The following is a 14,146-nucleotide window of genomic DNA, read 5'->3' as shown; positions in this document are numbered from 1 at the left end:
CTTTTCTTATAGCTAAGTAATATTCCATTGTGTATATGTGTATATACCACATCTTCTGAATCTTGTCAGCTGTTGATGGGATTTGAGTTGCTTCCATGTCTTAGCTATTGTAAATAATGCTGCTGTGAATATTGGGGTGCATGTCCCTTTTCAAATTAGTGGTTTTGTTTTTTTCCAAATAGTGGAATTGCTGGATCACGTTAGTTCTATTTTTAGTTTTTGAGCAAACCTCCATACTGTTTTCCATAGTGTTTATACCAATTTACATTCCTGCCAACAATGTAGGAAGAAAGGTTCCCTTTAGTCCACATCCTCTCTGACATTTGTTATTTGTAGAGTTTTTGATAATAGCCATTCAGACCCTTTTGAGGTGATGCTTCATTTTAGGTTTGGTTTGCATTTCTAATAATTAGCAATGTTGAGCATCTTTTCATGTGCCTGTTTGCCGTCCGTATGTCTTATTTGGGAAAATAACTATTCAAGTCTTCTGTCTTTTTTTGTTGGATTTTTTCAGTAATTGAGTCATATGAGCTGTGTGTATAGTTTGAATACTAACCACTTGTCAGGAGCATCATTTGCAAATATTTTCTCCCATTCCATTGGCTGCCTTTTTGTTTCATTGATGGTTTCCTTTGTTGTACAAAAGGTTTTAAGTTTCATTGGGTCCCATTTGTATATGTTTGCTTTATTTCTTTGGCCTTGGGGGACTGATCCAAGAAAATATTATGTTTTATTTCAGAGTATTTCACTTATGTTCCAAAAAAATTAGGTTTTACATAAAGTTAACATTCCCTTGATAAACACAGTAGGGTGTCCATATAAGTGGACTGGTACAGTTCAAACCCATGTCGTTCAAGGGTCCAACTGTGACTCACTCTTCCATCTTATACTACCTTGGTTTTCTGTCACTGCAATAACAAATCACCACAGACTTAGCAGCTTACAACACAAACTTAGCATCTCAGTTCTGTACGTCCAAAGCTCAACATAAGTCTCACAAACAAGTCTCATGAGGCTAAAGTAAAGTTGTCTCCCAGGCCCTGCCCTGGCTGTTACCTGCAGGTCCGGAGGAGAATATGCATCCAGGCTCTTGCAGGTTGGTGGTGGTCTCCATTTCCATGCAGTTGTAGGATCAACGTCCCCACTTCCTTGCTGGCTCGCTGACCAACTACTCTCTCGTCCTTGAACCAGCCTCCTCTATCTTCAGAGCCAGCAGCAGCTCTGAATTCCTCACATGCCTCATTTTATCTGCATTTTCTTTGGCCAAATCCATCTCTCACTAACTCTTCCGGTTTCTTTAAGGGTCCATCCAGATAATCCCGGGTCATCTGTCCATCTCACGGTCCAGTACCTTAAAAACACCCTTTTTGCCAGGTTCTAGGGATTTATTAGGTCATGAACACCTTTTAAGGGCCATTTTTGGGCCACACCAAACTATCATGTCAGCATTTCTTCCTGTCCCTATTTATTGTAGAAATAGAGTTAAGGTGGCTGTTCTAGGAAATACTACTGTATTTATTATTTGTTTTCTAGGTGTTCTGGGATACTAGGACTTGATTCCAAATCTAATTACTAAAAGAAGGATGGTTCTGAATCTCAAGCAGTAAATATAGGTATATTTAAAGTTAATAATAATATTTAATGGTGAGGATACCAGTTAGTTAGAAGAACCTATCTCACCCTCACTGGAGCCCAATACTACCTCATCCACCACATCCCAGTGGGAATCTGCTGTAGAAGCATATCCCCACATCTGTTTCAATCGCTAATGTTTACAACACAGTCCAACAGGATTACTGGCCAATCGTAGGGCCATTGTGGAAAGAGACTGCCTCAGTTGCTGTTTAATGTAACCCAAACTTTCAGTACTTGCTTGGATGGCTGCTTCTCTTTCTGTCTTAAGTCTGTCTCTAGTTTTTAATGTTTGGAGGGTTTTGTTATTTTTTTAACTCGGGATCATACATACAAAATTCTAACAGAAAGATGAACCACCCCATCCCACCCCCCGCCAATGCCTCTTGTCCCAACCTCTAAATCCTTTCCTCAAAGCAGACACTGTTGGGTTTCTTGTGACATCTTAAATGAGATTTCCCAGGCATTGAGATGCATAGATATCTGTGTTTCATGCAAGTAGATTCATATCACACATTCTATCTGCAGGACATTCTTTATACTCATTTTATTTCAGAAAAGCAGAAAAAACAGGTAGGTATAGTGCCACCATCTCAGCACAACTATCTTGACTTTTGCATGTTCCTTTCCAATTTGTGTATAAGGTGCTTATTTTTTTGTTGTTGCCACCACAGTGTACAACTCTTTCTTTCTTACATATCTTAAATATTTGCATAATAGCTACATGATTTAGTCTAATTTTTAACAGAGGTGATGAAAGGGTTATTTTCTTCATTTCTTGCTTATTAACGTTCATTAAAATCTGAAGCACAGGAAAGGGATAAGTAGGCAATGTTGAGATAAAATACAGGTGCTGAGTAACATAGCGTGTTCCAGCTGCTAGCCCTCATCCCCATTGCCTCCTGCCCCTAAAGTAAGTCAGACTCTAGCAGTAGGTCTCAGTGACTTTTTGCCGAGGGAAAGCAGAAGTGACTTCAGGTCCCCATTGGATATTTTAGCATAGGCATTAGGAACACACAGAAGACAGTTCAGGCTATTTATAGCAGAAGGATATGAAAACAGAACAAACAAGAAAAATATACACAGTTCAAAGTTCCTTTGATACAATATGTAGCATTTTACAAATTAAACATCCAACATGCATGCAAAATCAGCACACTGCTCTAGACATAAGATTGGTACATTGATCAAAGCACGGCAAAGTCAAATAAATAAAATGCATATATATATATATATATACTAGACCCTAAGGAGAAGTGCAGTTAGGTTAATTTTTAGCATAATTTTGTTTAGCAGAAGACTGTGTTCTCTAGTGGCATTTACAGTTCCTTTTTCAGTCACTGCATAGCACATTCAAAATGTAGCCTTCTAAGAAGAGAAATTGCCTCCCCACAGCATTCATAATTTAAAATGAATTTTTGGATTGAAGTGTCAGCCTCATCTATTTTTGTTTAACAGAAAGTGGGAAAAATAAAGTGATAGATGGACCTATTTTTTTTCCTGCAGAGAAAAGGTCTGAATACTCTGACTTAAAATTCTCTACCCTCCCCCAGTTGGGGTGCTGGGGTCTATAATTCAGACACTGGGTTACCAGCACAGGAGGGACTCTCATGAAAAAAACCCTGTACGGAGTACCTGTTAGCTGAATTCAAGGTGATTTGTAACACAAAAAGCCACCACTTCTTAAACTATTAGATAAATTCATCTGCTTGATCATTTACCATGGTGACCTAAGCCCCAAAGGCAGTATTTGAATGATGCTGAAAAACAGCCAGCCTTAGCTGATAACACGCAGAGGCAGATCTCAGATACTGCAGATTTGGTTCCAGACCACCACAGTAAAGCAAATCATACAAATTTGTTGGTTTCTCAGTGCATATAAAACTTATTTTTATACTATCTTATAGTCTATTAAAACCCACTCCAGTGTTCTTACCTAGAGAATCCCAGGGACGGCGGAGCCCTGGTGGGCTGCCGTCTATGGGGTCGCACAGAGTCGGACACGACTGAAGCGACTTAGCAGCAGCATAGTCTATTAAGGTGTACAATAGCATTATGCCTACACTATGTATATAAACTTTAAAATATTTTATTGCTAAAAAATGCTAACCATTATCAGAGCCTTCAGCAAGTCGAGCTGTAATCTCTTTGCAATAGTAACATCAAAGATCACAGATCACCATGATACATATAATAATGAAAAAGTCTGAAATATTGGGAGAGTTACCACAATGTGACAGACACAAGTGAGCAAATGCTGTTGGGAAAACAGTGCCAATAGACTTGGCTCAAAACAGGGTTGTCACAGACCTTCAATTTGTTTAAAAAAAAAAATGCATTGTTTGTGAAGTGCAATAAAATGAGGTGTGCCTGTACCTGTAATCTGCACGTGACACTGTTACTGTGCTCTGCCCAAAGCACAGAGTCCGTTCAGGCTGATGTAAAGTATCAGTGGTAAGACGTTAGGACCCTCCCTGCTGGCAGCTTTCACGGATGATTGCATTCTCTCCAGGTTAATGTCAGTTGCAGCAAACAGATGCTGCACAATCCCAAACTTTTCTCTGTCTTTCAGAGGAGCCAAAGCTGGGTCTTCAAGATCAGACACACCATCATGAGACAGAGCACGGAGCTAAAATGACACATGTAAACAAATTCACCAAAAAACATTATAGAAAGTCCACATCACTGGATAATAACATTAGCACTTTTAGCTAGTTATGGGGAAAAAAACTAGTTAAGTTGTTTAAATTCTCCAAGTAGAACAGGAAAAACCACTGAGCTGTAACAGGATATATTTGGCTCAGGCAAGGACCTCAGGCCTGACTTTATCCACTTTGCCTGGAGTCATCTGTTCTTGTTCAGTCACTCAGTCATATCTCACTCTTTGCAACCCCATCGAGTCAGTGATGCCATCCAACCATCTCGTTCTCTGTCGTCCCCTTCTCCTCCTGCCTTCAATCTTCCCCAGCATCAGGGTCTTTTCCAATGAGTCAGTTCTTTGATCAGGTAGCCAAAGTATTGGAGCTTCAGCATCAGTCCTTCAAGTGAATATTCAGGGTTGATTTCCTTTAAGATTGACTCGTTTGATCTCCTTACTGTCCAAGTAGTCCTCTGACTGAGCCCCTACTCTCTGGACTCTACCTTCTATTGGATCCATTAACTCCAGTAGATTAGAAAGGTCAGAATGTAACTTTCTCATACACAGTGTGTAAAGTTTGCTTTTTTACTTTAATTCATGTGTTAGAATTTCTCATGTATATTGGCATGAACTCCTCAAAGGTAGGTACCATAGTTTATTTACCGATGTTCTCTGCCTCAGCCTTCCTCTTCCTTCAGAGTTCCCGTAGAACTTTCCTTCTCATCTCTGAGTTGTCAGCTGAAATGCCACATAGTGGTCTTTCCTGCTGCTCTCTTCATCGAGTCACTCACTACTCTCACCTCCCAGCCACTATTGCATTATCTGATTGTCTTCCTACACTTAAACTGTATCTGACATTATCTTCTTGCTATTCCCTGTTTGCTCTGTGTATTAAAACCTGAGTTGCCCAGAAGAACAGGGACCTTGTCCAGCGTGCTCACCTTATACCCCTCCTAGAACACACTCCCTCATTTCTTCAGAGAGGTCACATCAGACGCTGCTGTAATTGCAACTGCTCAGAACATTGGAACCTTTGCTTTTAGGGTCTTGAGCAGTGCCTCTGATACATTTGTTTTTAGTCTGTAGTAATTACAAATTTGCCAGTAGATATGAATTTTAAACAGGTCCTCAGAACCTGATCAAATTAGTAATGAGAGTAAAATTTTAAATGAAGTAAGCCTTATAAAGCATGCATGAATTTTAACTGAATCTGAAGGGAATCCAAAAGAATTCCAGACATGTCCTGAGCACTGACAGCCTTACTAAAAGAAATATGCAGCTTGCCCCAGTGGCTGAAGGATGGCACTCATTTGCATATAAACGTACTTGTGTGTCTGTTATCAAAACCATACTTACAAATCCATATACCTTGTAGATTCACCCAGTGTAACCAAAGGCTTCCCTTACCATGTGGCCCAGAAAGTGGATCTGGTCTGCTGTTATTTAAGCATGACCACATTTGGTGACATAAGAATAAGCTCCACTTGCAAAGGCTGAAGCCTGCCAACAGCACAGTGGGCTGTGTCCTGGGTCTGGTGGGAAAGTGCCCAGCAAAACCCTGCCTGCCTCTCTGAACATCTGCCAACCCCAAGTGCTCAGAGGCACTTCTAGGGATAAGACAGACTACAGTCGCACCTGAAGGAGTGGAGGTGTGAAATTAACATTATGGTTTTTCCAGTGGTCATGTATGGATGTGAGAGTTGGACTGTGAAGAAAGCTGATCGCCAAAGAATTGATGCTTCTGAACTGTGGTGCTGGAGAAGACTCTTGAGAGTCCCTTGGACTGCAAGGAGATCCAACCAGTCCATCCTAAAGGAGATCAGTCCTGGGTGTTCATTGGAAGGACTGATGCTAAAGCCAAAACTCCAATATTTGGCCACTTCATGCGAAGAGTTGACTCACTGGAAAAGACTCTGATGCTGGGAGGGATTGGGGGCAGGAGGAGAAGGGGACAACAGAGAATGAGATGGCTGGATGGCATCACCGACTCTGTGGACATGAGTTTGAGTGAACTCCAGGAGTTGGTGATGGACAGGGATACCTGGCGTGCTGTGATTCATGGGGTCGCAAAGAGTCGGACACGACTGAGCGACTGAACTGAACTAGATGATTATAAACTCACCTTCCTACCATTTCTTTCACCAGTTTGCAAAGGTGTGAGTGTATTTGACACTGTTCTTTCAAAAGCCTTTCAGAAAGCCTCTCAAATTTACTCTGGACACCAGATAAGACAGGAATGCAGGTAGATTTTTGTACCTTGCTCTAAGTAAATCCCTGTAAGAAATTTAAGATACCCAAGTTCCCTCAGGAGGCAGGAGCCTTGCTGTCTTAAGAAATGTTATTACGATATCTAAGGGAGATTACATGAAGATACTCAGGAAGGTCTTCAAAGGAAAATTATTTGTTTATATTCAGCAGCCCCACAAAGGTAAATAAATGACTCTATGGGTGGATAGTTTTACGCCAAAGTAGAATACCAGCTGTGCTAGAACTCCAAGTGCATCCTAAGAGCTACTCCTAGAACACCAGCAGCTGAATTCTGGTGGATGTGATGTGGGATCAAATCCTAGAACAGACCTGCAGGGAAGACGACGACCAAGTGTGAGCTGGTTGGGAGAGGGAGGGAGTTAACGTGGTCTTGGTAGTATTTTCTTTTTGTATATACTTCCTGAATGCAGTTGATGGCTTTGTAAATACACGGTATGGGCTGACCTAGGAAATACTAAATATTCAGTTGCTATGAAAGGGAGCTAAGCTATGAAAGCAGAACTACTGTCGCTGCAGACAATTAGATAATGATACATATCATTTCCATACCCAAACTGCACCATCGCGTTTACCCTCAGCTGGCTGCAGGACAATCTCATGCTGATTCCTTTTCAAGTAGTTCAGTTTCTGTGGTCAGAGTACAAGAACACAGCATTCCTCTGGGTGGTGAGGATCTGCTTTCAGTTGTGAATGACATCTAAACTGCTCCTTGGAATGATGCCTTGCTGCAGCTTCCACAGGTCTCTGCTACACAAAGATGCACCAAAAGCAGTAACCACCATGCTGACAAGTTCCAGGGCAGATGAGTAACAAACTGCAGGGTCCTATGTAGGCAGTCTACCCTAACACCTGCTTTACAGACCTGGCTGCAGAGCTCCAGGCTTTAGTTCTTTGGGTCTAAACAGCATGCTGGCATCAGCCCTTAGGAACCAGGCCTCAAAATTAGTAACCAGGTATGCTTTGCTTGTCTGCCCCAGGCTGAGCAACACCTGCAGAAGCCACATTAGAGGAGCTGCCCCAGCCTGTCGATGGGTCCTTCTGTTAATGACCCAATTTGTAATTTAAAAAGGAAAACTTAACCTTGACTTTCAGGACTAAGCTCATCATTACTTAACTCTTACTCTTGCCATGACATTTCCCGAGGGCGTGAAGCTAATGATATTCCTAAGAGAAAATGAAACATCTCCCTGAGACAAAGCAGTCCTCTTGAATACCTCCCTGTTGAAGTCAATGCAGAATCAGACTGGGCCAGCCATAGAACTGGCATGGCAAATAATACGGTGTCAGGCCCCTTCCATGCAACAGTGCAACAAGCCATGGCCAAAATTCTCTCCAAGAAATGCCAAAATCATGAGCCATGGAGTACAAAGACAAGGTTTGAGTCCTAGCCCTGCTAGCAAGTTCTCCAAATAACTCCTTTCCCTCTGAGCTTTGGTCTTCCTATGTGGTGTGTGATGTAGGCAGGCTGTAAAAGAATGTGAGGTTAGTAATATCTGTTTTAACCTATTTTGAAGGGCTATTGTGGATGAGAAAGCCTAACAAGTTTTGTCAGCTGCTGGGTATTCATCTCCCCCTCATTTCCCGGCCTCCCCACCCCAGGTCCCCTCGGGGAGGGTCCTTACCAGGCAGTACACTGAAGGGATAATCTGGAACTTACAGCAAGTGCCCAGCAAAGCTGCTGCATTATCTGGCATTTCTGCAGGAGAAAAAGAGAATCAGTCACTGTCCAAAGAAAGCATACATGGAAGCAGAGCCAACCCCTGAGTTGTACCTGACTTAGATGTCCTCTGCCAGCCAGATATGCTCAGTCATTGTAGAATAAATGAACAAGGGGGGCTACCCAAGCAGCACAGTCTTTTACAAAATAGATGTAGGGACCAGGTAACTAGCTCTGTGTTCACTGGAGGATATTTCTCGCATGCAATTCTCCAGTCAGAAAAAACTGTACAGACTCGGGGAAAAATGAGTCAGCACGGAAAGGTAGAAAGAACCTGGGATTTAGTGACAAAAGAGCTTTCACCCCACTAAATATTTGGGGAGTGATCTTGGGTATACCTCTCCTAGCATGTTTCCTCATTTGAGTACTATAGATATGGGTGTTTTTTTTTTGTTTTTTCTTAGCCTATATCAGATAACTAAACTACAAAGGATTATACCTAGGTCACTAGTCATTTGGTAGGGGGAAAATGTAATCTGTTTCAACCTATTTTGAAGGGCTGGCACAGCAGAGCTCCTTAGCCCAGGATTATGCAGGGCCCCCAGCCCAGCACTAGCTCAGCACAAGGGTGCTGGCGACTCTCAGAGAGGGTTGACACAGAGCTGCACGAGCCTGGGGGCTGCACCAGAAGGGTCCTTCCCAGCCCCAGGAACAAGGAATCCAGATCAGTCTTATTCCAAACTAGTTTTAAATACCTCCCAGGAGAGAACAGATGAGGTTGCTAAGAGGACCCAATCCCTTGGGATACAACATTTGCGCTGAAAAGGCAAAAGAGAAGAGTCATCTGCTCTATCATCTGGCCCAGGGAACATTCATGAACTCCTCCATCTCCTGCATTAATTAGCAGCCTTATTTATAAAGGGCAGTGTGCTGCTTAGGCTGGAACCCAGCAGTGGACAATGAAACATGGCTTGTTCCCAGGAGAGGAAGGCTGCTGGGTGGAGGGGGCAGCCCTGAAGATACAATCCTACCAGTGAACCCCTTAAACTGTATTTAAAGGTTGTGTGTGCTTTCATCTCCAGAGAGGGTCCACTGTTTTCAACAAATCCTCAAGGAGGCCCTGATTCCAAGTCAGGAAGATGAAGATGGTAAATACATGTACCCTTGCCTTGTGGAAAGATCCCCACAGCTGTGAAGGGCAGGAACACAGTCACCTGGAACATGATATCCTGGCTGAGCTACTGTCACGGTCATCTCACCTGTTCGTGTTTCCATTTCCTCACCTTTCAGGTGACTCCTGAGTCCCCTGTAATCATTATCAACCCTCATTCCTGGAAATACTTTATTTCCATGTTACCCAGTGGTCATTTCCTATCCTGAGCCTGCCTGAGAACATGGGGATGATGAAATAGCATCTGCTTTGCAGAGTTTAACTGAAGCAACTCAGCACTCATGCTCTCATGTCCAATTCTTTGCAACCGTATGGACTGTATCTTGCCAGGCTCCTCTGTCTATGGGATTCTCCAGGCAACAGTACTGGAGTGGGTTGCCATACCCTTCTCCAGGAGATCTTCCTGACCCAAGGATTGAACCCACGTCTCTTAGGTCTCCCACACTGGGAGGCGGGTTCTTTACCACTGGCACCACATGGAAGCCTACCATCTGATTTTACTACTTTACTTCCCTTGATTAATTCCCTTGAGGGTGGGGATGTTGATTTTTCTCCTACCTCAGCATCTGGCAATGCCTGAAACACAGTAGAGGCTTCTTCAGTTGTTTCTGGAATTGAAATGACTTTTCATCTTTCATATTCTAAGTATTTAACAGATGAGGCCTGGGAAGTTCAGGCTTAAGGTCACAGAATGGTGGAGAAAGTGTTCCCGGAGACCAGCCAGATGCTGAAACTGCAGTGCTTTAAACAAGGTCAAGGAGGCAGGTCCAAGACAGCACCATAGGAAGATCCAGAACTCACCACCTCCCACAGACAGACTGAATCTACAGCAGTACATGGAAGAGTTTCCTCTGAAAAAACCCCAAACTGCCTGAGCGACTCCCTACACATCAGGTGAACTAGGAAGAAAAACCCCACGACAGCAGGTAGGAGAACCTGAGCACAATCTCCCTGTAAACCGCACTTCTGGTGCCACGACCCACACTCAGGAGGGAACTCAAAACCCGAGGTTCTTCCTGTGATGGAGGGTCTGAACCCCACCCTTGATGCCCTGTCTGCCTCATTCCAGGGTACCGACATCTCCTGGAAAGGAACTTGTGATTTTTGTGACTGCCACCCAGATGACATTTCCAGGTCACCGGGCTCACTGGCTCATGGGATTTTACACTTGTGGTCTATATATATTTATATACTTTAAAAGCTGCTGCCTGAAGGTCTGACCTCTAACCAGCCTGAATCTGGGTGCTGACTGAGCCCCTCTTTGGGACACTGACAGGTGTTGACAAACCCTCAACTCTTGGGAGCCACTAAAAATAAGCTTCTTGAACACTCACAGAGGTTTGAGAGACAACAGAGCTAGGGCAAGGTTGAACAATAAGAGAGACCACTCCCTCAAGACTGTGAGAGGTGAGTGTTTTTTATACATGGAAACAAACACAGAAAATCAAGGGAAATGAAGAAACAGAGAAAAATGTCCCAAACAGAACAAGATAAAAATCTCAAAAAAGGTCCTGAATGAAAAGAATATTAGTGATTTACCTGCTAAAGGATTCAGAAAGCAGCTTTATTATCATAAAGCTGCTTAACAAGCTTGGGAGAAAAACGGATGAACACTGTGAGAACTTCAACAAAGAAACAGAAAATATAGGAAAATACCAAATATTAAGTCACAGAAATGAAGACTACAATACCTGAACGAAAACAGACACTAGGGGGTTTCAGCCATACACTCGATGAAGTGGAATAAAAGATCACTGAACTCAAAAGACAAAGCAGTGGCATTCACCCAATCAGAGCAGCATCTTTTTGCGAACACAGCTTAAGAAACTATGCTACATCATCTAGCAAACCAACATGTGCACTATAGGGATACCAGAAGAAAAAGAAAAAAGGGGCTGAAAACTCCCCTAACGGGGGGAAGGAAACAAACACTCAGATGCAGGAGACCCAGACCACATTAAAATGTCAAAATATAAAGACAAGGAGAGAATCATAAAAGCAGCGAGAGAAAAATAGTTACACGGGAACCCCTCCACGTGGCTCTCAGCAGATTAGGTTTTTCAGCAGAAACTTTGCATCCTAGAAGGGAGTGGTATGATACAGTGAAAGTACTGAAAGGAAAAAAAAAAACTTGCAACCAAGAATATTCTACCTGATAAAGCTGTCATTCAGAATTGAAGGGGAGAGAACTTTCCAGACAAGCAAAAGCTGAAGGGATTCATCACCATTAGACCAACCATGCAAGACAAGTTAAAGGAACCTGTTTAAGCTGTAATGAAAGAGTACTAATTAGTAATAAGAAAACATATGAAAATAAATCTGTCTCACTGGTAAAGGTAAATATATACTAAAATTCATAATAATCTAATGTTGTAAGGGTAAATTAATCACCTACAAAACTAGTATGAGGTTAAATGACAAAAGAAGTAAAAAGATAGTATTTCTTAAGGGATATGCAAGATAAAAAGATATGATTTGTGACATCAAAACCATAATATGGCAAGAGAGGAAAGTAAAATGTAGAGCTTTAGAATGTGTTTAAACTTAAGTTGTTACCAACATAGTATGTATAACAGTCTAAGTTGGCATGTAATCCTCATAGTAACCACCAAAAAAATGAGAAAGGAATCTAAGCATATCCCTATCATCAAATCACAGAGGAGGAAAGCAAGAGAAGAAAGGAACAAAAGACCTACCAAAGAGTCACTGAATAATTAACAAAATGGCAGTGAGTACATATCTGTCGGTAATCAGTTTAAATGTAATTGTCTTTTGACTGGAGAATTTAGTACAGAGTTGCTGAATGGATAGATTTTAAAAAAAGAAAACCATTATACTGCCTGCAGGAGACTCATTTCAGATGTGAGGGCATACACAGACTGAAAACAAAAGGGAAGGAAAGATAGTCCATGCAAACCGAATCCAAAAGAAAATTGGGGATAACAGGTCATCTTTATGTCATAAACAGACTTTAACACTGTAATGAGAGACAAAGGAGCACTACACAATGATAAAGGGGTCAAGCCAACAAGAGGATATAACACTTTAAATATTTACACATCCAGCATAGCATCACCTTTTGGCTCAGTGATAAAGAATCTGCAGGTTCAATTCCTGGGTCAGGAAGATCCCCTGGAGAAATGGCAACCCACTCCAGTATTCTTGCCTGGAAAATCCCATGGATAGAGGAGCCTGGTGGGCTACAGTCCATGGGCTCACAAAATAGTCAAATACAGCTGAGCATACATGCATGCACGCACATAGGAGCACCCAAATATATAAGAAAATAGGCCTAAAAAGAGAAATGGACAGCAATAAATAATAGTAGGGGACTTTAAGACTCCACTTTCATCAATGGCTAGATCATCCAGACAGAAAACCAATAAGGAAAGAACGGCTCGACAATACCTTTAGACAAATGGAAATACAGCACATCAAAATTTATGTGATGTAGCAAAGGCAGTTCTAAGAGGAGAGCTCACAGCAATAAACGGTACCCCAGGAAACAAGAAAAATCTCAAACAACCTAACTTTATACCTCAAAAGGAACAAATGAAACCCAGAGTTAGTACAGAGAAGGACATCACTAAGATCAGGGCGGAAATTAAATACAGACTAATAGATTGAAAAAAAAAATGACATGAATAACTAGTTCTTTGAAAAGATGAATTAACAAACATTTAGCTAGATTTGCCAAGAAAAAGAGATGCCTCAAATAAAATCAGAAATGAAAGTGTAGATGTTAACAGCTGATTCCCCAGAAATACAAGAGATCATAAGAGAGTACTGTGAATAATTTTATGCCAAAACATTGGACAACCTAGAAGAAATGAATAAACTCCTAAAAACATACAACTCACCAGCACTGAATCAGAAAGAAACAGAAAATCTGAAAAGGCTGATTTCCACTAGGTAGACTGAATCAGTGTAATCAAAAACCTCCCAACATACAAAAGTCAAGGTAAATTGTGAAGAAAAGGCTTCTCAAAAGCTAGAGAACTCTGGCCTGTAGATCAGCTCCTGATAGAGTGCCTGTTTTTAAACTCTCTTATATAATGATTGGAGAAGGCAATGGCAACCCACTCCAGTACTCTTGCCTGGAAAATCCCATGGACAGAGGAGCCTGGTGGACTGCAGTCCATGGGTCGCGAAGAGTCGGACACGACTGAGCGACTTCACTTTCACTTTCATGCATTGGAGAAGGCAATGGCAACCCACTCCAGTGTTCTGGCCTGGAGAATCCCAGGGACAGAGGAGCCTGATGGGCTGCCGGCTATGGGGTCGCACAGATTCAGACACGACTGAAGCGACTTAGCAGCAGCAGCATATAATGATTAACATTGGGGGAAAGTTCTCCTCTTATATCCTATCCCAATCAAAACATTTACCCGTGACATGGAATAAGATATAGAGCATACATTCATCAGCATATGGAGCTGGAAGAGGCATTTGCTCTCATTCAAAAACTGAAGATTCCTGGGCTTTTGTTCCAGGGCAGTGCTAAGGAGGAACTCTTGAAATGTATCAGGAACTCAATGTCCACCTTGGAAAAAAAGTTGCAGGGACTAAGACTGAGCTAGTTTGTCAGCTCTTGCCTCTCTGAGAAGTAAAAGTCCAGCTTCCAGGACGTCCCTGGTGGTCCAGTGACTAAGACTCCAAACTCCCAATGCAGGAGACCCAGGTTCAATCCCTGGTCAGGGAACTAAAGATCTCGCATGTTGCAACAAATGCCCAGTGCAGACAAATAAATTCCTCATACAGGATGACCTCATTCTGGTAC

The 14,146-nt window shown here is 42.1% G+C and overlaps 2 protein-coding genes across 5 annotated transcripts in view; one reads left to right on the top strand and one right to left on the bottom strand.

Moving 5' to 3' along the window:
- PALS2 (protein associated with LIN7 2, MAGUK p55 family member) overlaps window positions 1-6,190 on the top strand; it is a 138,814-nt gene extending 132,624 nt beyond the window's left edge. Inside the window, exon 15 of the transcript XR_016037048.1 lies at window positions 5,949-6,190. The gene's annotated coding sequence lies outside the window, so the exon portion shown is untranslated. The remainder of the gene's footprint in view (window positions 1-5,948) is intronic.
- GSDME (gasdermin E) overlaps window positions 1-14,146 on the bottom strand; it is an 88,177-nt gene that overhangs the window by 13,551 nt on the left and 60,480 nt on the right. For 3 of the 4 annotated variants that reach the window (XM_055421018.2, XM_055421019.2, XM_055421021.2), the window contains 2 exons: window positions 8,161-8,234; window positions 3,951-4,261 (listed from right to left, as the gene is read on the bottom strand). In XM_055421018.2, the coding sequence (XP_055276993.2) occupies window positions 4,031-4,261; window positions 8,161-8,234 (305 nt within the window). In that variant the 3' untranslated portion in view covers window positions 3,951-4,030. Of the gene's footprint in view, window positions 1-3,950; window positions 4,262-8,160; window positions 8,235-14,146 lie in introns of those variants that run through there. The other variant, XM_088834610.1, reaches the window with a different exon arrangement.

The sequence above is a fragment of the Moschus berezovskii genome, chromosome 3 (genome assembly GCF_049115385.1).
Source record: "Moschus berezovskii isolate FMDL1 chromosome 3, NW_MosBer_1.0, whole genome shotgun sequence".
Classification (NCBI taxonomy): domain Eukaryota; kingdom Metazoa; phylum Chordata; class Mammalia; order Artiodactyla; family Moschidae; genus Moschus; species Moschus berezovskii.
The sequence above is the reverse complement of the archived record's forward strand: the minus strand, read 5'-3'. Positions and strand labels throughout refer to the sequence as shown.